Consider the following 24,770-nt stretch of genomic DNA (forward strand, 5'->3'; position numbering starts at 1 on the left):
TATTGTACACCTTTTCAACTTGGATATTTCTACTGATTTTAACGAATTTAAGTTAGATGTTTGAATCAATTTGGGAAGGTACATATTTTTCAATCTCTCCTACAAATGCATTTTTACATTCGGCATCACCCATCAATGAAGTATGAAATATGGCCCATACTGAAATAGTGTATATATATATATATATATAATGCTATTTTCTATATACACTATGTATGTGTTTTTCACCCGAAAAAAGAAATAAAATTTTCAGAAACAAAGTCCTATGTATACATGCCACTGGTCATAATCTTATAATATATTTATTTATATTAAACTGGCATCACATCCACCTCTATCTCATCGTGGTATAGCATGGGCGGCTTTAGTAAGGCATTGCCACTTCCCGACCCAAAATTGGTTGTTGCAGCAGAAGAGGAAGAAGAAGACACCGATACATAAACAGAACTGGGCCGTGATTCTGGCAACTCCATCAAAGGCTCATTCGGGTTCAGGAAAACTTGTAGCACTTTTCTTATCTTAGGCCGCAATGTACAATCCGGATGCAAACATGCAAGTCCAGAAATCAACGTTCTCTTCACTTGTTCCTCATCAAATTTTCCCTGTAGCTGCCGGTCCACACACTCGAGCAACGCATTTTTTCCATGTAAACTCCAAACATAATCCACTAAACTATTTTCTTCCAAAATTCCCCTTGATCTTCTCCCGCAAACTACTTCAATTACTACCATACCGAAACTGTAGACGTCCGATTCTGGGGTAGCCTTTCCTGAGAAGCCTACTTCTGGGGCCAAATAGCCTGGAGTACCAGCAAGCATGGTGGTTGCACAGGCATCGTTTTGAAGCAATCTTGCGAGTCCGAAATCACCTAAATGAGCATTGTAATCGGAGTCCAACATTACGTTGTTTGGTTTAACATCTCGGTGAACCACGGGGTTATCGCATTCTTCATGGAGATATAGCAAAGCTGATGCCAATCCTGTTAAGATTTTGTATCTGGTTTTCCAATCAAGAAAGCCCTTCCCAATGAAACGATCAAGGCTACCATTGGCCATGTATTCGTAAACTAGGAGAAGATGCTCTCCCTCGTGGCACCAACCTTGGAGCTGCACTATGTTCTTGTGCCTTAGGCGCCCTATAGTACAGATTTCTGCCAAGTATTCCCTTTCACCTGTTACAAGAATGTTTAATTTTAGAAGTCTTTTTTAGAATAATTCAGAATATTTAACGATGAGTAAATTGAAAGACCTTGATGTGAGGTTGCTGAAATCTTTTTGACGGCTACAACTGAAGGAGGATTTGAAATGGTGGCCTTATAAACAATTCCAAAGCCACCCTTGCCCAGTAAGTTATCGTTGGTGAAGTTGTGAGTAGCCTTTTGTAGTTGCTTGTAGGTGAACATTTTAGGAATATTAGCAGCACTTCTTGAACGTCTTTCTATATCTACTTTCTTCTTTTTCTTCTCTTTTTTATTCCTCAGGGTTCTTCGAATAAACGGGAAAGCGAACACGACCACAATCAATAATCCCACAATCGGAACTACAATAACCAAAATGGCTTTTATGATATCCTCTTCCGATTGCCCCTTGCTTTCAATTTGTATTGATGTAAATATCCAATTAATGAGCTGATGGCTCTCAGGATGGGGCCCCGTAGAGGCTGTAAAACCCACATAAACGGAGCTTGGAACTGTATCTGACATGATAATAGATTGGTCAAGAAATTTGATTAAGGGTTTGCCAGCATATCCCACAGAAACATGGAGCATCTGCTTGTATCCGTCATAATCAATTTTGACGGTAATTTCTCTTCCACTTTTGAGATCAATCCCAGTGCTGTTGAGACTCTTGGCTGCAACTGGTTTTGTTATGCTTGTTGTGTCAATGCCTATATGGTTTCCGTCTGGATCAAGATCAAACTCATTCATGTAAGTGTCCAGCTCTACTGCTACTTGACGAACCACGCCATCTGCTTCCATTTTTCAGAAATTAGTTAATCAATTTCAAAACCAGAAACCAATCACTTGTTTTACAAGCTAAATACTTTTTACCTTTTGTGGTTTCATCCATGATTCCAAGATAAGCGCCATAGCTTTTAGGTGGTGAAGGATGGTTATTCTCTGCCATGATAAACGTCATCCCATCTCCAGAAGCAGCTGAATTAGCGAAGGTGGAAATCCTGACAGTGAAGGTAGTAGAAATAACGGCGGGCCAAGCTAGTACAGGTTGGTGAAGTAGAACCCGCCCAACTTTATAAAGTGAGTCCTGATACGATGTTGAGGTTGAATTATTGGCTTGCTCTGGCTCCGGAGTAAGACTCAAGTAGCCATTACATGCGGTCACTGAACCCATACAAATAAGGCTCCCATTGCTGCAACTATCATTTTTGAAAGAAGAGAAGTTGATAAAAGTACTACTCTGGACGCCAGATACTGAGGAGGCTAAGTTTAAGAAGATATAGATGATGAGAAGAAAAAGAAAATTCATGCTTGTTAACAACCACTAAACACCATTTTCAATACGAAGTACATACACATAAAGATGAGGTATATATCAATGAAGTTAAGTAGTGTGTGTTATGAAGCAATCTAAATTCAGTTTCTTGTATTGTATGCATATCCGGATATGAAATTGACTTGCATTTTCAAACTAAGAAATTCAACTTCTTGTCCTGCCTCGCTCTCTTAAGATTCCAGATATGGATAGACAAAATTAGGCACTTTCTATCAGGAACCAACCATATATTTTTTAATACTGCACAACAAGTAAACTTATCCACGAACTGAACCAGGAATGCCAATACGGGTCATGCAAATTTATAGCGTATTTTAATTGTATCTTTTGACTGTATTACGAAGCCATATATGTATATAGAATAAAATAATGAGTTTGTTTTTTTCAACAACGTTCTTTTTAAGTAATATATATATATATATGCATTTGATAGAGTCCATTTTTGGGTATTTACAGTATTATTCGGTTTACAAAATATTATTAATTAATTTCAAGAACGAAATTACTGGACAAATTTCTTGAGGTTGATGTTCATTACTAACAAATGAAAACGGGTATTATCTCAAATATAACAGTAAATAAATAGAAATTAGAGTTTACAATAACCTTACAAGTATAAAATTGGGGTCTCAAATTTGTATCCTGACTCATTTGATAATTACAATACTCTAAATTTCATATTTTGTCCATCCATTCTATGAAAAGTAGACTAGGAATTGAAATTTGAAACTTGCTGACAGCATTTAATAGCTACTTTTGTTGGCTGCAGAGTTATAAGGAGTGAGGAGTTAATTAATTGTAAAAATTTAGTGAGCAATAAATTAACATTAATTAATGCAGTGCCCCTCAAGAATTACTTGGTAATTAAATAATTAACAAGTGGCGTACATTAAGATTGTTACTAAAATGAGAGATATATGTGGGAGTTTGAATTTCTGTAACAGCAGCAACAGTGAGACAGAAATTTGAATTTCAGTTGTGTGTTTAGTTCAAGAAATAATCGACAGGATAGACAAAGAGTAGTATTATATTATAACAAAAACATGATATAACTAATTAATTAAAGCCAGATGATATGAAATTGTTTGTTTGGTGGAATATATTACTCTCTACGTTCATACTTTCGAGCCCAAATGTGTTTGCCATTGATTCGAAACTTTGCAATGCGTCTCCCATTCAGAATTCGATCAACAATGTTGACAGATCGTAAAACCAAACGAGCAAACAAGGGCTGATCATCATGAGATGAGTTAGAATTTTGTTGCATGTACACAGTATCAACACAATCGCCACACATTCTTGTAAAAAGCTCCCGAACTTCGTTTTCTGATACTGGAAAGCCCCTTGAGAAAGTTAGAAACATGGTTCTTTCATCTTCAGAAACATTATTATTATTTGTTGGGCTCCAACCCCATAATCCTCCTGCAGGAAAATCAAAATCCATTGCCCTTGGCACAATAGTCACGCCACCAAATAATGGATGAGGAAAACCAGGTATTACAAGAGGCTGGTTCTGAATTACCTGCGATGGGGTGGTACCCAACACACGCTGAAGAATATCAGTGAAAACGCGTGCACAAACTGTGTTAAGAAAATTCTTTATTCCACTTATTGCAGTGAATCTATTTTGGAGGAACATTTGCAAAGAAACGTGTTTCTCCATTAATCTTGTGGTAAAGATAATAGTACCACGGTTTGGTAACATAGATGAAGGAGTGTTTGATTCAAGACATTTGAAACATGAAACAGCTTCATCAGCAAGTGCATCCACCATACCATCTGAAAGTTTCATCATCTTGCCAACAATGTTGGGGAAACCTTTCTCTTCTAGCCATAACCATGTGGCCATCACTAGCAAACTTTCACCTGGATCACGCCTAAGACCTATTACCAATCGAGAAAATAATTCTCGATCGATACTGTGGTAAGCCTGGAGCTCCTCCAGACTGATCGAGGCCATAGTGTGACTTTTATCTGTTGCAGAAGAAATGGTGTTTAGAATTCTCAGACAAAATGTTTGTATATATGTATAATATTATTTACTTACATGCATAAGCATGCATGGCAAGTTGTGTGACAGAACAGATAGACTTAAATGCCCAATTGCGAATTTGTATGTACAGAGTAGATTCAATTCATCTACAGTGTATAAATTTCAAATTGCATGCGTTAGAAGAAACCAAATGAGGTTTTGTTTCTTGTGAATGGCAATTGAGATCCACGTAGAGCATTGCCTGCGTGGTTTTGTGCTGGCTTAAGAAGGAGAAGAAAAAGACAATGAACAGTCTAGCTAGCTGCTGTTATCAACTTTCCTTATACGACTCTTTCTGCACTGCATTTTTTTTAATGTCATTATTATTAAAGCTGGACATTTGATTCTAGTTTTATTAAGAATTAATTATCTCACCCTCTCCCCATTTTAGGTATCTCTAACTTACTCACTATTTTCAAAAAAATTAAATAAACTAATTAATTGTTTCCTATATAGCACAATTTTTCTGATTTTGGACAAGAAAGCTTCTTTTTTATTTTCTCAAAGAATTCCTTTTAAATTAATTTATCTCCTGGAACTCAACTGACAGCAAATTAATAAATGCTGGTCCTCTGAATTAAACAGTAAATTTATCAAGTCTGAGTAGGCAAGGGACATTAGGAGTAGTGAGGGTTGAAGTTCCATGGGCATTGTTGCAATAGGCATGAGTCTTCTTTCCTGGCACGGATGAAGAAATTTTAATTTTCTTCATTTTAATGTTAAAGCAACCAATTTCATCACTGCAATTCAATGTTATTGCTTGCTCCTCCGCCGAAGTTCCCTGCACACCGCTGTATGTTACATCACTCACCTTCACTGCTGATGAGGACTGCATCCATGCATCATTAATTAAAATCACTAATCCAATAGTTTAATTTGTATATAATATAGTTTAATTAATACAGTACCTCTCTTTTGCCGTCGTTGGTGTAATGCTGATCAATTATAATAGGGTTTTTAGAATCTATTAGTGTGATTTGCTCGAATGAGATTTTCCTAGCATATCCTGAACCCCCCTGGAAAACAAACATAAGATCATGTGAGTAATACTTATACACCCAAGAATTAAAAAAATATATATATATATTAAACTTATTATCTTATAAAATATATAACTACCCGAAATGTCTTAATTCTTGCTCCATTTTGAGTTCTAGAGAAATTACAATCCCGCACATGTACTTCTTCCACTCTATCATCAGCTCTATCTTCTCCTAGACTTCCCACACTTAAGACACACATAAATCCAAAGCATAAACATTAATCTTAATTTCCGAAAATAAGAAAATGATGATGAGGTTTTTCATAAGTTACCTAATGCCATGACCCGGTCCGCAGGCAACTCCGGTAATGTTGATAAAGGAGGAGCCGGTATTAACAGCAATGCAGTCATCTCCTATATAGTATACATATTATTAGTTTAATTACGTTAATTAAGGTTAATGAAACATGAGGGATAAAATATTTACCAGTTTTGATGATGGAGTGTTGTATATCAAGGTTGGTTGATGAAGAGATGTGGATACCATCGGTGTTAGGGCTGTCACAAGGTGAATTTATCTGAATTCTAGAGATGGATACACCAGTGCACTGATTTATTGAGATATGGCTTTTTGGACTGTTAACAAGACTGATCCCCGTTATTTGAAGATTATTACAGTTGTGGAAGTGTACAGCCTACAACAAGATTAAGATTATATTTGAGATTATATAAGAGGTTCTTAATTTGCTAATTAATCAAAGTGCACAACAATTTCTTATACCCTTGGCCGCGTACAGTTGTGCTTCCTCTGAAAATAAAAATATGGTATTAGATATAGATGATGAGTAAAGAAGAAAATTAATTAATGTGACGATCGAGTATGTATGGAGTTTTACGTCGGTGTTCCACCAAATAAAACCTCGGCCATTGATTGTTCCAGATCCTTCAATGACGAGACCATTAACATCACGGAAGCATAGCCAGCAATCTCTATTGCCATTCCATTCACTAGTAGTATTGGGTGCTATAATATCCCCCAAAACCTGTCCTCCAAACAATTAGATTAATTATGAGACATATATATATATATTAACTGAGTTAAATATTGTGAATAATCTGACCTGAAGATGGAGATCGTTGGAGTTGCAAGGACCTTGGAATAAAGTGGGCTTTAACAAGAAAGTTGTTGATGCAGGTATTTCAAGTGTTGGTCTCCCTGTCCCACCAGCTTCGCACAACTGTTTCCATGCTTTTAAGAAAGCCTAAGTAATTGAGAAAATAAAAAAATTGAATCAACAGTGCGTGGGAAGGAGTAGGATCCAGAAAGAGATTATTATTATTTATATACCTGAGAATCATCAGTGTGGCCATCTCCAATTGCACCAAAGTCACCTACATGAAAAGTAGGTTGACTATATCCAATGCCAAAACACAACATAAACAAACCAGCAGCAAGTAGCTTCTGCATCTGCACCTTTATCTTTTAAAAAAGAATCAGCTGATGAAGTTGGTAGCAGTCAAATATGACTCACCATTAATGGAGTTGCAAGGATTCCTCTCATCCCATCATTATTATTTAAATAATGCTCTCTCCCTGCCCCTCTTACTCCTTTGCCATTTATAACCTTAAACTGTAGATATAATAAATCTAGTTTCTGCTTTATTATTTGTAACCTCAGATTAGTAATTAATTTTGTCATTGATGATTCTGTGTGCTGTATGCATTTGTCTGCTTTGTTTATAGCCCACAATTCAAATTAATGCATGCTATATAGTTTTTATGGCTTAATAAAACAAAAAGAATATGCATATAATTAATATATAAAATTGAATATCCATTTACATAGAAGATTGTAAATTCGTGTTAGTTCTACTGTTCCTTTACCACTATACTACAAATGCCTTTCTTACAAACCAAACATCAGCCAAACTCAATGATTCATGGGAAAAAAACCCAAATACAGGAGGTTATCAATTCACTGATGGTACTCAACTCAGACCTATCCTTCTTAGACTTGACAAAAATGGCTACCCAAATTTCAGCCTCGGTTTCTTAAATACAAATTCGACTTCTTACGAAAACTTATATCTTGTGATAGTTAGATTCTTAAGAACCTCCAATTCATCCATCGGAAACTTTGATCTTCCACCCGTTATTATCTGGTCTGCCAATGGAAACTCTCCAGTTCAAAAGGAGGTCACTCTTGAACTAGCTGGAAATTTGATATTGAGAGATATTTATATTGAGATTGTGGAGTTAAATTCAATCCAAATTAGAATTGGATTAGAACATGGGTAATCCTAATTTGTGTTTAAGTATAATTGTTTTCTTTTAATAATACAATTGAAAATAGGATTATAATTATATTAGAAATTAAAATATAATTCCTATTACGATATGGGATTTGAGTCCTATTAGGAATAATGTCTCATGTATTACCTATAAAAATAGGTTAAGTTATAGAGTTAGACATCACAAATTGAATAGAAGGCAAAACCACAATTAAAGAGTGAGAGCCACCAAATAGGGTTTGGTGAGTGACCCAATTTGTGAGGCTTGAGAGATTCTTGTAATATTTCCTCTTTTTAATAGTAAAATTCCGCAACAGCAAAGTGGACATAGCTCTCATATGGAGAGTGAACCACTATAAATCTTGTGTTTGTGTGTGAAGTTATTTTGTGTCCTTTGTTCACATTATTTTCGCTTTCAGGGATTTAGGATTTACCAGTATTCAATTAAATCCCCCCAACTGTCTATGGTCGTCAGGTTTGGTCTACCAATACCTCTGGCAAAAAGGTTTCACGCATGTATTTACATGGAAATGGAAGCTTGGAACTTGTTGGTGCCAAAAGGAAATCGCTCTAGAAATCCTTTGATCACCCAACAAACACATGGCTACCGAAACAACTCCTGAAGTTTAAGACAAATTTGACTTCTACCATTTCAGTATCCAATCTGTCAATGTAATGCCTTCTTTCTACTAGTATTCTTTATAATATATACAATAAAACATACATACTTAGTATATGAAAATAGTTGGGCCCAAATTTTTTTCTTTACTTACAAAACATTACTCTTTATATATATCAAAATAACAAGTACAAAAACTTAGCATCGGTGGACAGTAAAGCCAATCCTCTCCGATTGTCGACGTCCCTCTGACCGCTACTCACTTATTTCGTGCAAAAACATTGAAAAACAATGGGGTGAGCATAAAAATGCTCAGTAAGTAAATCCCTTAACTCTTCTCCTTCTTTGGTTCTTTCCTTACTTAATTCCTTCTCTTTTCTTTCACTGTTTCTTCCTATGTTTCTTACTGTCACTGTTCTTTTCTTTTTTTCTATTTCTCTCTGTTCTTTGTTTCTTATTCTTTCTATTCTTCCTAACCATGATGAAATTCATGGCAATATGCATGAATAAAATGCATATGCAATAATGCATAAAATGCTTTTTCTTTCTTATTTCTATTTTCTTGCTCTATTTGTTTTCTTTTCTTTTTCTTTCTATTCTTTTCTTTTCTTTTCTTTCTTGTTTTTTCTTTTCTTTTCTTTTCTTTTCTTGGCTTATTCAAGCCTTCTCATTCTTTCTTATTCTTACTCTTTCTCATTCTTTCTTTTGTCATTCTTATTCTTTCTTATTCTCATTCTTTCTTATTCTTATTCTTTCTTATTCTCTCTTATTCTTTCTTTTCTTATTCTTTGCCGATCAGACTCGGTTGATGTATGGATTTTGAACCTTGGCCATGTGAGCGAGTACAGTCCTCATCTACATGCACTCTTGCGGACCGTACAAATTTTTTTTTCTTCTTAGGCCACTCAATTAAGGTGGCGTGTATGTAGGAAATTCTTCTTGGTACAACTCTCATCCACATACACTCTTACAGGTCGTACAATTCTTCTTCTTCTTATGCCACTTAATTAAGGTGGCATGTATGTGGGAATTTCTTCTTAACACTTACGGTTCCCCATCACAACAACCTATTCTTTTCTCTTCTTTAACACTCCTTAATTCTTTAATACTTATTCTTCCTTTCTCTTTATTCTTAGAATGTTTTATTTTTTATTCTTCATTCTTCATTCTTTATTCTTTCTTAAGTTTCTACACATACACAATTATATGCATATGGATGGCTGATGCTTAAAATTTCTTACTTAAATGCACTTACGAAATGCACATATGCAATGTTGCATAAAAGTAAGGTTTCTACTCAAACTTATACTTCTCTTAGGCATTTTATCAAAAAATACTTGTGCATAAACAAACCCTACTTAAGTATCATTCAATTTGTTTCTCAACCATCAAAAAATGAGAGAAAATCTCTCTTATAGCATCACCATACCTACACGGCAAACACACTCCCAAAAATTTCTCCAATTCTTCCAATTTCAACCCATCATCAAACCATCACATACACTTCTCATATTCAAATATATCCAACAACAAGCATAATTCATCATCAATCTCATCTCAATTTCTCAAGAATCATAACATATGCATACTTAAAAGAAATCTCTACCCACTTAAATTCTTAAACTTTAACTTGAGTTGGATTTTGAGTGGAATTTACTTACCTTATGCTTGAGTAGTCTCTCCTAAGCTCTCTACTCTTGTTGGATTCAAATCTTCTCTTAACCCAAGCATAAACTTCATAAGAACTCAACTTTTACACAAAGAAATCATAGATAAAGAGTATGAATTCTTGCCTTTTGAAGTCTAGAATCAAAACCCTATTAAAAATCACTCAAAAGCCCTCAAAATCCTTGGAAGAGTGAATGAAAATTTGAGAGAAAATGGAGGAGTAGTGTGGTGGTGGAATGAAGGAAATAAGGGTTACAAACCCTTATCATCTTATTTTATAAACTCACTTTCCCATTTTGCCCTTACACTTTTGTAGAAATTCCATCCTTGTCCCTTAGTCAATTACCATAATGCCCTCATTTTTATTGTATTCTTTATGAAATTCTACCTCTTTTCACTCTCCACTTTTTCAACTAATTTTGAGTGAAAAGACCATTTTACCCTTAATGCAAGTTTAAGGCATTTTTTTCATATTCTCTTAAAATAACTTTAATAAAAATTAACTAAGGGCTATAAAACATAATTTAAATCATGTACCTCCATGTTGGGCGTTACAATCAACAGGCAAGTTCTCCCTTCGGTTATCTTATAAGAATATTGGTTTTTACTTTAATCTTAGTTCTCCACAAAAATATCGAACTCTAGATATTCAAAATGGAGAAAAAAAATTCATTCGGCATGGACCTCTTAAAATTCTCTTTCAAAAAGGAAGGCGTGCGGTACACGGCAACAAGGAACCACTCCCTGTTCTTGAGGTTGGAATCGAAAGGCCAATTCAATATCTATCAAATTACCAATGGGAAGCTGGAGATTTTCGATCTCTCCATACAAAAACTATATGGGGAGTGTATCTACCCCACATATTGTGGCAATTACGAGGTCTGCTATCGGGATAAATGCAGTTGTCCAGGAGATTCAAGATACCTTAAGCAGTTGAATGCTACCGCAAATGAGTTTTCGTGTGCACAGGATGCGCCATTGTCATGCCAAAACATAACTCTTCATAAATTTTTTACGCTTGAAAATGTTTCTTACTTTGGATTTGTCTCCCAGTTTGTCGATATAGATGTAGAGAGCTACAAAATGGCATGCCTGAATGATTGTTCCTGCAAAGCAGCCTTGTTCCAGTACAAAAGCAACCTTAAAATTGGTAACTGTTCTTTAGCAATGGAACTTTATTCTCTAAGGAATAATACGGGAGTGGTTTTTAATGATAGTGCATTAGCATTCATCAAGGTACAAATGCAATCAAATATCATGGCAAAAATGCCCTCGAAAGAACAGAGACTGCCTCTGGTTTTATTAATGGTATTGCTTGTTTTTGCTTTCCGAGTTTTATCTATTGGAGCATTCTATTGCTACAAAAGATAGAGGAAGAAAAAACTTGTGCTTCAAATGCAAAGACGAGACAACTCCAATGACTCATCTTCCCTTCATGTAACCAACATTTTGAGGAAGTTTTCCTTCAAGGATCTGCGATCTGCAATGCAAAATTTACAGGTTAGGCTTGGTCGTGGAGGGTTTGGATCTGTTTTCGAAGGAGTCCTGCATAATAATACTAAAGTTGCAGTGAAACGCTTAGGTCCTAATGTAAAGCAAGGAAGGAAAGAAATCTTGTCAGAAGTTGAGACAATAGGCAACATTCACCATTTTAATCTGGTAAGACTTGTTGGTTATTGTGCTCAAAGATCAAATAGACTTTTGGTCTATGAGTACATGTTTAATGGTTTATTAGATAAATGGATTTTCCACTGAAACCACGCACAAACTCTCACTTGGGAAACAAGAAAGAAAATCATAGTTTAGATAGCAAAGGGGCTAGAGTATTTGCATGACTATTGCAATCCAAACATCATTCACTTTGACATCAAACCTCAAAACATCCTCCTGGACACAGATTTGAATGTCAAGATTTCTAATTTTGGGTTAGCTAGATTGATTAATAAGGATCACACCCATGTGATGACTATGCCAAAGGGAACGCTGGGATACATGGCTTCTGAGTTGATAGGGGGTAGAAATATCACAATGAAGATTGATATTTACAGTTTTGGAGTTGTGATGTTGGAAATCATTTGTGGAAGAAAAAGTTCTAACTCTTGGCACGGTGATTATCTAATTGATACTCTGAAGATCAAGGCAGAAGGAATTCAAGTTTCTGATTTAATTGATGAACAAAGTGAGGACATGCAAAACAACAAAGAAGATGTTGTAAGGATGATCCGGATTGCCATTTCATGCTTGCAAAAAAACTTGTATAAAAGGCCTTCCGCATCAATGTTGGTGAAGGTTTTTGAGGGTTTAATGGACTTGGAACCTGTAGCAGACTATAGCTTCTTAAATTTTATCCTTGAAGAAACACCCCAAGATATCATCCCAAGTGCTTCATCAACAATCATGCCATCAGTTTTTAACAAATTGATCATTATGCAATCAAAATAACATTGTACCTATTCTTTTCTAGAATGGAACAGTGTCAAATCTAATCTTGGTACTATTCGCTAACAATTAATTTAGCCATTCACCACTTCTAATTTCTACGTTTGCACAAATTAATGCCAAGCACTGGCAAAGAAGATCATGACTAAAATAGTTTTTAGTTTGTAGGCCTGCAACCCCACTAATAAAAGTCAAAAGAATGGAAATAATGCCAAAGAAAAAATAGACAATTGGCAATCAGGAATTCAAGAATTCAAGAAAAATTAGAAAAATAAAGAAAGAATGAAAAGTTATGTCAATGTCTTATTCTTGACTATCAGTTAAGACAATAAGGTTATGGCTCATGTGGTTTGGATTATTTGCTTTGTGTGTATTACTCTTCTGTAGCCTCATTAAATAAACTCCACTTTTACTAACTTAGTCAACCACTGTTGGAATTTGGGAGTGACAAATCAAACTTGCACAGCCCAAAAACATGATGAACTACAGAGAGAAAACTAAACTTCTTCTTTTATTAATCTGAATGACTCAAAATACATTGAAGACTTCTCATCTCTTTTATAGGAACAAACTACAACTCTGATCCTAATGAAAAACTACTTCCTTATTCTACTAAAACTAAAAAAGGAAAAAATACATAAACTCAAATTCTTATTCCTAATTAAACTCAACATAAAAGGAAAATAAACAATTAAACTTGAACTTAAACTCCTAAAGTAAACTAAAACTCTAAAACTGAAAACTAAGTCCAACTCTTTATGTTTTGTGCCCTCTCTTACGCACGCCTCTCTTTTTTGTTTTTGCACTCGTTGTCGTGACCTTTTCTATTGCCGTGGTGATCGCTCTTCTTGCTCCACGTTCTACACTTTTTCCAACGCTTGTCGTGGTGACTAGGTGGTTTGCTTCTTTCTTCTTTCTCTTCAACCATTCTTCTTCCATCTCTTCGATTTTGGCCATCATTTCCTTCACCAAAACAGGTTCATCTTTCAACAGCCATGTTATCGGCTTCAGGGTTAAAAATAAACTGCAACACTAATAGAAGAAGACGATGATGCAACTTTTAAAGGTACAAAAGTGAGACTCTAATCCCCATGTATTTGTTAGTATCATGAATGAATATAGTACTGTTTAGGTTGGATATGGTTCATACTTTACATGGGATTAACAGATTATCGATGCATGCTGACACACTTGAGGGATCGTTCGTACTTTACATGGGATTAACGGATTATCGATTGACCATTCAGTGAAGAGGAACAAGCATTCCATTTCTCAAAATGAGCGTGGGAACTGGTCATTCGTGTTGGAACAGCTTGCCCTAAAAGTCCCCGAAAATTCCAAAAGAGTGAACGAGCACAAGAACGGGGTCGTTCTTTATGGAAAGAATTGATTGATTTGAGGATTAGGCATTCCTCGTGATGGAACGGGCATTCCTACCCAAGTCGTCAAAAGTTGTCATTTTGGATAGAACAATGAACGACCTAGAGAATAGTGTCGTTTATGCTAGGAACAACTTGCCTGGAGATTGGAACTAGCATTCCTCAACTTAGAACGAGCATTTCAGGATTGACAAAAGTGGGTGGAAATGTCAGTTTTAAAAGTGCTAGGCAAGGGACCTTTGTGAAAAGAAGCATATTATGTGGACTATTTTAAAAGGATGACAAATATAGAGGTTGTATTGGTCAAATGCTGATGTATTAGGGGTATAAGAGATTATACAAAAATTGAGGGGGCAAGTGATATTTGTTAGGCGCTCACTTTATATCCAGTTGAAGCTAACTATAACAAGGAAAAACAAAGAGAAAAGAAAAAGAAAAAGAAAATAAAGGAGGAAATGGTGTAGATCGGTCAAAAAAGCATTAGGAAAGTTAAATTTGACTTCTTTTTTTTGTAGGTAAGCTTTAGAATTGGGTAATTTCCTATCCTTACCTCTCTATTCTTCTACCTTAGTGTTTTAAGTTAATTTTTTTCAAAATTATCTCAAATAAAACCCTAACTTTCATGTTAATAAAATTCTCTCTAATGTTTTAGTTAAGCATGCCTATTGTTTTAAATTGCCCAAATTGTTTGATTTCTCTATAAAAATGAGGTTTATTGCATATTATTGATGAATAAATGTTTATTTACATGTGGAAGATGAACTTTGATGTTTTTGGACAAGTGTTTGACAATGGTGCTGAAATGGGTTGAATTGTCAGTTTGAAAACTTGTTTGGAAACCTTTATTTTTACCCTTGTGCTACATGTATATTTTAATGTTACTATATATGTTTCCAACTTGAGAAATGGCATCAGTTTTGTGATAAATGATGTTTGGAGAGCATGTTTATGATGATAGTGGTTTTCAAACCACCTTACATAGTACTCATCCCCCTCATATTCAGTTTGGCTTTGCGCATGCGTATGATTAGTTACAATGCTTTGCCCAAACGATGTGAATTTCGTTGGGTATGATAGATTATGATATTCGGCCCGAGCGATGCGAATTCTACTAGGTTTGACAGTTTTTAGTGTATGAGTGATGCGAACTCCGCTAGGCAAGATGGTTTTAGTGGCTTTACCCGCACGATGATTGACCTTACTGGGTAGGATGGATTTACCCTTGGGTACTAGCTAAGGTGAGAGATTTTAGTATTGGTGATCAAAGGTGGTTTCAGAGTTGCAAATAGGTTTATAGAAATGATATTATATAAATATGAATGTTCTATTGCATATTGATATGATTTTAGAAAGTATTTTTAGGATATTGTGCCGAGAAGTGATTACACTCAAGGTTGGGCCAACATGAATTCTTTTTCATTTGAGTGAAGCATGACATGTTTTGTTTTCCTGCTGCATAATTTATATTTTTATCAAGCATTCTATCTTATGTTTTTGGATTGTAAATGATCTGGAAAACTGATACCATATGTTTCTATTGGATTTGTAAAAGATATGTTTATGAGTGTTTGTTATGAAAATTATGAGAAATGTTTCATGATGTTATTTAGAAAAATAGGTTTTATAGTTTTCAGCTTTTCCCACATGACATGTCTCGATCACCCGAGTCTCATGGATGCACCCAGAGCCTATGAGATAAGGAGGGTCGGGTCAGATCGTGTCAAAGACCAATTATATGTCAGTTGTGGCTGCTCTAATGTTGTGTAACGCCCCACTTGAGGTACGTAATTGTTGTTTCTTCCTTTGCTCTTATTTGAGTTGGTTTTTGGTAATATTGTTTGATTGAGTGCTTGCCCTGAATTTGGTGGAATATAGAAGAAGTTTAGTGTTTCAGTCTTCGCCGGGGCGAAGAAGAATCTTCGCCGCGGCGAAGAGGTGTTGAAGCCACGGGGAAGCTGCTGGACAGTTTCGCCGCGGCGACAGGCCGACCAAAATGTTGTTAAGTTTTAGATATTTTCTTCCCTAAGGGCAATTTGACCATTCTACCCCTAATTAGCAGGAAAAGTGGGGAGTAAATTGTAAGGAAATTTCATGGAGAATATGTTGATTTGGGGGTGTGTTTGTAATGAATCAAAGGATATAGATAGAATTCCCAAAGAAGAGTAAGGGCAAAATGGGAATGCTTGTGTATAAATTTCATTAAAAGGAATTAAGAATTAGCAAACCCTTCATTCTTCTTCTCAAACGCAACTCTCCTCTCTTGTTCCCTCTCAACTTCTCTTTCTTTTGATCAAGGAGTTTTAAAAGGGTTTTTGAAGTGATTTGGGGTAGAAAATCAACCTAAGGCTTCCTAAGGTAAGGATTCCTACTTTGATTGTGAAACTTTGTGAGTTTTAGTATATATTGACTTTTGAGGGTTTTGTTCTTTTGGTTAAGAGTAGAGAAGAAGTCAAGCAAACCAAGTGAAAGGAAGAGTTAGTGAAGTCTCTTCATAACAAGGTAAGTAAATCCCAACCCAAGTTGAGATTTTAGAATTTTCTTGATTAGGGTTTTGCTAGCAATGATGTATGTATGTGATATACATGTGATATGCCATGTTATTGAGGCTTAAATAGAGATTTCTAGTGCTTTGTGATTGTTTATACCTTTCAAATATAAGAAATGAGTTGTGGGTTGGAAAGGTAGTTTGAGATGGAATTGAAGGGGTATTGTGGAACCCTATACTTACAACCAAATCTCACAACTTTTTCTCACAACCCCAACGTGACAACTCAAGGGTCTTGTCTGCTAAATTACGAACTAACCAATTGCGATTTGCTATGTCGGTGTGTGAAAGAAAGTTTGTAAGATTTGGTTGTGAGCCAATCTTTATTGTAGCGAAAATGAGAAATGTCATTCTCAAGTGACATGTTAGATAGATGGTATTAGAGTTGGTTGGATACATGATGTTGTCCTATATTCATTTATTTATAGGATTTAAATAATACCTAAAATGGAAAATAGTCTGGACATTCAATTAATGATAAAATGACAACTATATACAGAAAAGAAATGCCAAGATCTAGCTGATACAGTAAAGAAAATTTGAATTTGTGTTGATATACAAATATATCATCTATTTATAGGGATGTCAATAATACCAAAAATGAGAAAAAGAATCTGTGAACATGAAATATCTATGGTAAATGTATTTATGAAACAAGATGCAAAATCAATACATAACAAAAATCTGATATGGCTTGACCTAAGAATTAGAAAAGTTCATTGATTGAAACTTTGTGCCGTTTGGCCTTCTGTTTTTTTTATTTTATTTTAGTATTCTTTTTATAATCTTTTCGTATTGTGTTTTTTTATCCTAAGTCTCATATTCGAATGGAAAGTTTTGGCTCCATGGTACACAATTTTTCAATATTCTATTCCCTATTCTATCCAAATACATATTTATTCTCTTATTCTCAAAATATTATTCAATTTTTAAACCCCTAAATTTGTTAATTTAACTAAACACCCAAAAAAATATTTAGAAATTGACAAAAACACCCTAGCAACCCACATTTACCAGATTTGGCCACCCCTGTCAGAAGCTGGTCGAAATCTGGTATAATGGCGTACTACCAGCTGAATCTGGCCGGTAGTGCGCCGATCTAGCTTTCCGACCAAATCCACGGTAGATCTGACCAAAAAAGCCAAATAGATCTAACCGTAGCTAGTCGTCAACGTGACCAGATATGGCCATCGTTGACCATCAACGATGGTCGTATTTTTGGTCGTCGTTGACCACCAAATGCGGCCAGATCTGGCCTTTTCCAGCAGATCCACGTGGATCTGGCCAGAAAAGGCCAGCTAGTCATGTGCCGATACGACGACTCCGGCCACCTCCGCGGTGGTGGTCGGCTGTCAGTATTTAATGCGTGGATTGGGGGTGTTTTTGTTAATTTTTAATATTTTATGTAGGGGTGTTAGTAAATAAACAAACATAGAGGGTATTTTGGTTAATTTTCAAACCTACATCGTAATACCACCCAATTTTACTTTTTTTAAAATATTATTCTAAAAAGTATCAGAATAATGAACCAACGAACCTAATTTGTATTTTTGAATGTGGTTTTTTTCAATTGAAAGTAAATAAATTATAGTAATAAAGTCTTTTTAGTAATTTCCATAAATCAAAATTTTTTAACTGGGTAGGCCCATAAATGGCCCCTTTTTCAACTTTAAGTAAGATTCACATTTGATGTTCTTTTATACATGTAACTAGTTAAGTTGTTGCAACATAAATTTATACTTTTGACAATCGAGTTGTTTATTCTTTGTGTCTTAACCTACAAATTTTTTTTAAAAAAAAAAAGGGTTTTCCTTGCCTTTCGTTGGGCTTCCTTTGTCTTGAGATGGAAAGTGTTAAAGCTTATAGATCTTGTTTTACGAGCGATAATCTTCTAGACTTCAAAATCACAAATTGTAAAATAAATAAAATAAAAGAGAATCATGAAAAGTGAAAAGGGATGAAAGTGCATATATAATAAGAGAGGGACTAAACAAACTCAAAGAGAATAGTATGACTTTAATTTATTTCTCAAGTGACTTCACTTAACATGGAATACTTCACAAATGGAAACGGCCCTATTTATAGGAAACTAAACCGGCAACTCTAAATTACCTGTGGATAAGAATTTCAATGACCACTCATATTAAACGTTGAGGTGAATCAAACTCGGAACCTCTTGAGTAATACTCTCAAAAGTCTTAGTTACCACTCGGCCACCCAATGGTGGTTTACTTGCCATAAACTTGTCTCATTGAAATTTTCTATTTGTCAAGATTTTTCTTTGTCAGGCGAATGCCATATGTGATATAAATGTGGTTATAATTTTTCCCTTATACATTTTTTTAAAAAAAAAAAAAAAAAAAAAAAAGTGATATTAAATTGATAATACCCTGTAGAAATAATCAATTTTACCACTCTTGACAGAGAATTTTTCATTATTGAAGCTATATGTTCTACATCTTTCATTTTATTTCTAATTGTATAGACTTTCCTCCCAGACTCTGAAATCATAAACACAAGACAGTGCTTCACATTGATAGCAAATTTTCCCATCAAACTAACAATAAATTAAATCATTGATGTATGATATAATATTTTATAAAAAAATATGACCATAAAACAGACTTTTGGTTTAAAATACATGGTAATGGTTGATATTCAAAGCTTAGGAACTAGAGAGTATTTTTCCAGCGTTGAGAGTCATATATTTATTCCTTCATCCTTTGATAGAGAAACATATTAAAACAACACATATATATATATCACTAACAACACATATTTCATAGAGCCAAAGTACATGAATATTTCAAGGTTTGATCAATATGATTCTTTTGTTTTGCACAACACTTTAACTGGCTAGAATTTCAAAGTAATTGATTTTGGAACTGAAACAATGAACACATTATAAATCACCAAGAGAGAAGAAGTATTATTCTATCTTTGTTGAGAGTAAATGTTTTCTAATTTCCAATTCCAGGACTAGCAACTGATGACTTCAGAACTGGGACATCCTTTGCAATGTTCATGCACTCAACTTTTCATTTGTACCCAGTTAATACAAAACTGTTTCCCAGAAGAAAGTGTACTTGTGGCCTCCTTATTAAAGCCACTCAAAACCAAATTTCTCCAGAGAACGGACGGCCATCATTTTCTCCACGCTCAAGATTTTTCTACCTTCAAAAGAAGGTACATAGAAGATTGTGATGACAAGAAATAGACGAGAGCAGTTTTGCTCAAAGAAGCCATGGAAAATGGTTGAAGAGAAAATATAGGCAAATGTTTGCAGATAAGATAAATGGTTGAGTAGTAAGGTCTAGGGGTTCTGGTTTAAGATTTGCAAGCTACTCTAATATAATGGGGAAGAGGAGCAAGGGTCAAATTATTTGCAAGTGTCCTTGAAACAATGCCTTCTGAATGTTGGGTTAGGCAGATTTGAACTAAGTTGAGGGCTCTGTTCCTATTACTTTCATGTCATTTCTTAGAGCCATTATTAGTCCTCGACTTATTGACCAGTGCAAGCAATAGCAGAGAATTAGAAACACGTACGCATGGATAATTAACATAGTCATATAATGGGATTAAGAACACAAACGGAGGGCTACCGTTCTTTTTCATGCATGCAAAATTTCAACATCTTATAGTGAAATTACACAAATTAAATGCATGTACCAATATTACAGTACTGGAGCGTTAAGTCGCAATAGTTTTTCTAATTATAGATTACGTCCAGAAAAAGTTTCAAGAGGCTACGCAAACTCTTGGTTCTATTTGGAGTTGATGAGCCGGCTTTAATTCTAGTTCAATGGATCGACTATTTGTGGAAAGTCACTTCATACGAAGTAGTGCTCTTGGTAAGGCAATTTTGTAGATTGCGACATTAATTGCGTAAATGGCTTCACAAATTGCAACAAGAATTATTGGACGCCAGCAAGTTCTACGACTAAAACTGAATGCTCATTAGTTCCTGGGAAGTATAAAGGAGCAAATAACCTAGAGCAACGATTTGACTTAACTTGTGAGACAGAAAGCAGTGCTTATATTCAACCATTTCAATCACAACTTTTCTTTGCTTTGTAGAATTACGTGTTTGAATTTTCCTACAAATAGTATTAGAAAAGTGGAAGAAAGATGTAGGGAATAAAACTAAAAAGTAAGCACAAAACCCACCAAAAAGTATGAAACTAAGATTGACAAGGAAACTCTCCAGCAAACCATAAAATCGATCTTTAATTTCAAAGGCCTTTCTTGTTAGTTCTACTGTTCCTTTACCACTATAAATTTCTATGTACAGAGTAGAATCAATTCATCTACAGTGTATAAATTTCAAATTGCATGCGTTAGAAGAAACCAAATGAGGTTTTGTTCTTGTGAATGGCAATTGAGATCCACGTAGAGCATTGCCTGCGTGGTTGTGCTGGCTTGAGGAGGAGAAGAAAAAGACAATGAACAGTCTAGCTAGCTGCTGTTACCAACTTTCCTTATACGACTCTTTCTGCACTGCATTTTTTTAATGTCATTATTATTAAAGGTGGACATTTGATTCTAGTTGTATTAAGAATTAATTATCTCACCCTCTCCCCCTTTTAGGTATCTCTAACTTACTCACTATTTCAAAAAAATTAAATAAACTAATTAATTGTTTCCATATAGCACAATTTTTCTGATTTTGGATAAGAAAGCTTCTTTTTTATTTTCTCAAAGAATTCCTTTTAAATTAATTTATCTCCTGGAACTCAACTGACAGCAAATTAATAATGCTGGTCTCTGAATAAACAGTAAATTTATCAAGTCTGAGTAGGCAAGGGACATTAGGAGTAGTGAGGGTTGAAGTTCCATGGGCATTGTTGCAACAGGCATGGGTCTTCTTTTGGCACGGATGAAGAAATTTTAATTTCTTCATTTTAATGTTAAAGCAACCATTTCATCACTGCAATTCAATGTATTGCTTGCTCCTCCGCCGAAGTTCCCTGCACACCGCTGTATGTTACATCACTCACCTTCACTGCAGTGAGGACTGCATCCATCAATTAAAATCACTAATCCAATAGTTTAATTGTATATATTAGTTATTATACAGTACCTCTCTTTTGCCGTCGTTGGTGTAATGCTGATCAATTATAATAGGGTTTTTACAATCTATTAGTGGATTTGCTCGAATGAGATTTTCCTAGCATATCCTGAACCCCCCTGGAAAACAAACATAAGATCATGTGAGTAATACTTATACACCCAAGAATTAAAAAAAAATATTAAATTATTATCTTATAAAATATATAACTACCCGAAATGTCTTAATTCTTGCTCCATTTTGAGTTCTAGAGAAATTACAATCCCGCACATGTACTTCTTCCACTCTATCATCAGCTCTATCTTCTCCTAGACTCCACACCTTGACACACATAAATCCAAAGCATAAACATTAATCTTAATTTCCGAAAATAAGAAAATGATGATGAGGCTTTTATAAGTTACCTAATGCCATGACCCGGTCCGCAGGCAACTCCGGTAATGTTGATAAAGGAGGAGCCGGTATTAACAGCAATGAGTCATCTCCTATATAGTATACATATTATTAGTTTAATTACGTTATATATAAAATTAGGTTAATGAAACATGAGGGATAAAATATTTACCAGTTTTGATGATGAGGTGTTGATATGAAGGTTGGTTGATGAAGAGATGTGGATCCATCGGTGTTAGGGCTGTCACAAGGTGAATTTATCTGAATTCTAGAGATGGATACACCAATGCACTGATTTATTGAGATATGGCTTTTGGACTGTTAACAAGACTGATCCCCGTTATTTGAAGATTATTACAGTTGTGGAAGTGTACAGCCTACAACAAGATTAAGATTATATTTGAGATTATATAAGAGGTTCTTAATTTGCTAATTAATCAAAGTGCACAACAATTTCTTATACCCTTGGCCGCGTACAGTTGTGCTTCCTCTGAAAATAAAAATATGGTATTAGATATAGATGATGAGTAAAGAAGAAAATAATTAATGTGACGAGTATGTATAGAGTTTTACGTTGGTGTTCCACCAAAAAAAACCTCGGCCATTGATTGTTCCAGATCCTCAATGACGAGACCATTACCATCACGGAAGCATAGCCAGCAATCTCATTGCCATTCCATTCACTAGTAGTATTGGGTGCTATAATAACCCCCAAAACCTGTCCTCCAAACAATAGATAATTATGAGACATATATATATATATTAACTGAGTTAAATATTGTGAATAATCTGACCTGAAGAGGAGATCGTTGGAGTTGCAAGGACCTCGGACTAAAGTGGGCTTTAACAAGAAAGTTGTTGATGCAGGTATTTCAAGTGTTGGTCTCGCTGTCCCACCAGCTTCGCCAACTGTTTCCATGCTTTTAAGAAAGCCTAAGTAATTGAGAAAATGAAAAATTGAATCAACGGTGCGTGGGAGGAGTAGGATCCAGAAAGAGATTATATTATTATATACCTGAGAATCATCAGTGTGGCCATCTCCAATTGACCAAAGTCACCTACATGAAAAGTAGGTTGACTATATCCAATGCCAAAACACAACATAAACAAACCAGCAGCAAGTAGCTCTGCATCTGCACTTTATCTTTAAAAAAGAATAGCTGATGAAGTTAGTAGCAGTCAAATATGATCACCATTAATGGAGTTGCAAGGATTCCCTCATCCCATCATATATTTAAATAATGCTCTCTCCCTGCCCTCTTACTCTTTGCCATTTATAACCTTAAACTGTAGATATAATAAATCTAGTTTCTGCTTATTATTTGTAACCTAGATTAGTAATAATTTTGTCATTGATGATTCTGTGTGCTGTATGCATTTGTCTGCTTTGTTATAGCACAATTCAAATTAATGCATGCTATATAGTTTTTATGGCTTAATAAAAACAAAGAATATGCATATAATAATTATAAAATTGAATATCCATTTACATAGAAGATTGTAAATTCGTGTTAGTTCTACTGTTCCTTACCACTATACTACAAATGCCTTTCTTACAAACCAAACATCAGCCAAACTCAATGATTCATGGGAAAAAAACCCAATACAGGAGGTTATCAATTCACTGATGGTACTCAACTCAGACCTACCTTCTTAGATGACAAAAATGGCTCCCCAATTTCAGCCTCGGTTTCTTAAATACAAATTCGATTCTTACGAAAACTTATATCTTGTGATAGTTAGATTCTTAAGAACCTCCAATTCATCCATCGGAAACTTTGATCTTCCACCCGTATTTATCTGGTCTGCCAATGGAAACTCTCCAGTTCAAAAGGAGGTCACTCTGAACTAGCTGGAAATTTGATATTGAGAGATATTTATATTGAGGTGGTTAAATTCAATCCAAATTAGAATTGGATTAGAACATGGGTAATCCTAATTTGTGTAAGTATAATTGTTTTCTTTAATATACAATTAAATAGGATTTAATTATATTAGAAATTAAATATAATTCCTATTACGATATGGGATTTGAGTCCTATTAGGAATAATGTCTCATGTATACCTAAAAATAGGTTAAGTTATGAGTTAGACATCACAAATTGAATAGAAGGCAAAACCACAATTAAAGAGGGAGCCACCAATAGGTTTGGTGAGTGACCAATTGTGAGGCTTGAGAGTTCTGTAATATTCCTTTTTAATAGTAAAATTCCGCAACAGCAATGGGACATAGCTCTCATATGGAGAGTGAACCACTATAAATCTTGTGTTTGTGTGTGAAGTTATTTTGTGTCCTTTGTTCACATTATTTCGCTTTCAGGGATTTAGGATTTACCAGTATTCAATTAAATCCCCCCAACTGTCTATGGTCGTCAGGTTTGGTCTACCAATACCTCTGGCAAAAAGGTTTCACGCATGTATTTACATGGAAATGGAAGCTTGGAACTTGTTGGTGCCAAAAGGAAATCGCTCTAGAAATCCTTTGATCACCAACAAACACATGGCTAACGAAACACTCCTGAAGTTTAAGACAAATTTGACTTCCCCATTTCAGTATCCAATCTGTCAATGTAATGCCTTCTTTACTAGTATTCTTTATAATATATACAATAAAACATACATACTTAGTATATGAAAATAGTTGGGCCCAAATTTTTTTCTACTTACAAAACATTACTCTTAATAATCAAAATAAACAAGTACAAAACTAGCATCGGTGGACAGTAAAGCCAATCCTCTCCGATTGTCGACGTCCCTTGACGCTACTCACTTATTTCGTGCAAAAACATTGAAAAACAATGGGGTGAGCAAAAAATGCTCAGTAAGTAAATCCCTTAACT

At 35.0% G+C, this 24,770-nt stretch overlaps 3 protein-coding genes and 1 pseudogene across 3 annotated transcripts; 1 reads left to right on the top strand and 3 right to left on the bottom strand.

Annotated features, from left to right (window-relative positions):
* Window positions 1-225: 225 nt before the first annotated feature.
* Window positions 226-2,533, bottom strand: LOC116145011 (probable L-type lectin-domain containing receptor kinase S.5). Its single transcript, XM_031430465.1, has 3 exons — window positions 2,051-2,533; window positions 1,249-1,968; window positions 226-1,171 (listed from the first exon to the last, which is right to left on the bottom strand). The coding sequence occupies exons 1-3, from the start codon at window positions 2,484-2,486 to the stop codon at window positions 312-314; spliced, it is 2,016 nt and encodes a 671-aa protein (XP_031286325.1). The 5' UTR covers window positions 2,487-2,533; the 3' UTR covers window positions 226-311.
* A 626-nt stretch (window positions 2,534-3,159) lies between these two features.
* LOC116145012 lies at window positions 3,160-4,768 on the bottom strand. Its single transcript, XM_031430466.1, has one exon. It carries the CDS (start codon window positions 4,471-4,473, stop codon window positions 3,616-3,618), a length of 858 nt encoding a protein of 285 aa, XP_031286326.1. The 5' UTR covers window positions 4,474-4,768; the 3' UTR covers window positions 3,160-3,615.
* An 8-nt stretch (window positions 4,769-4,776) lies between these two features.
* Window positions 4,777-6,995, bottom strand: LOC116145062 (probable polygalacturonase At3g15720). Its single transcript, XM_031430508.1, has 9 exons — window positions 6,876-6,995; window positions 6,649-6,789; window positions 6,400-6,570; window positions 6,309-6,335; window positions 6,015-6,222; window positions 5,860-5,941; window positions 5,665-5,773; window positions 5,454-5,561; window positions 4,777-5,374 (listed from the first exon to the last, which is right to left on the bottom strand). Exons 1-9 carry the CDS (start codon window positions 6,993-6,995, stop codon window positions 5,123-5,125), a joined length of 1,218 nt encoding a protein of 405 aa, XP_031286368.1. The 3' UTR covers window positions 4,777-5,122.
* A 4,506-nt stretch (window positions 6,996-11,501) lies between these two features.
* LOC116145063 lies at window positions 11,502-12,548 on the top strand (annotated as a pseudogene).
* The last annotated feature ends 12,222 nt before the right edge of the window (window positions 12,549-24,770 follow it).

The sequence above is a fragment of the Pistacia vera genome, unplaced genomic scaffold (assembly GCF_008641045.1).
Source record: "Pistacia vera cultivar Batoury unplaced genomic scaffold, PisVer_v2 Contig46, whole genome shotgun sequence".
Lineage (NCBI taxonomy): Eukaryota > Viridiplantae > Streptophyta > Magnoliopsida > Sapindales > Anacardiaceae > Pistacia > Pistacia vera.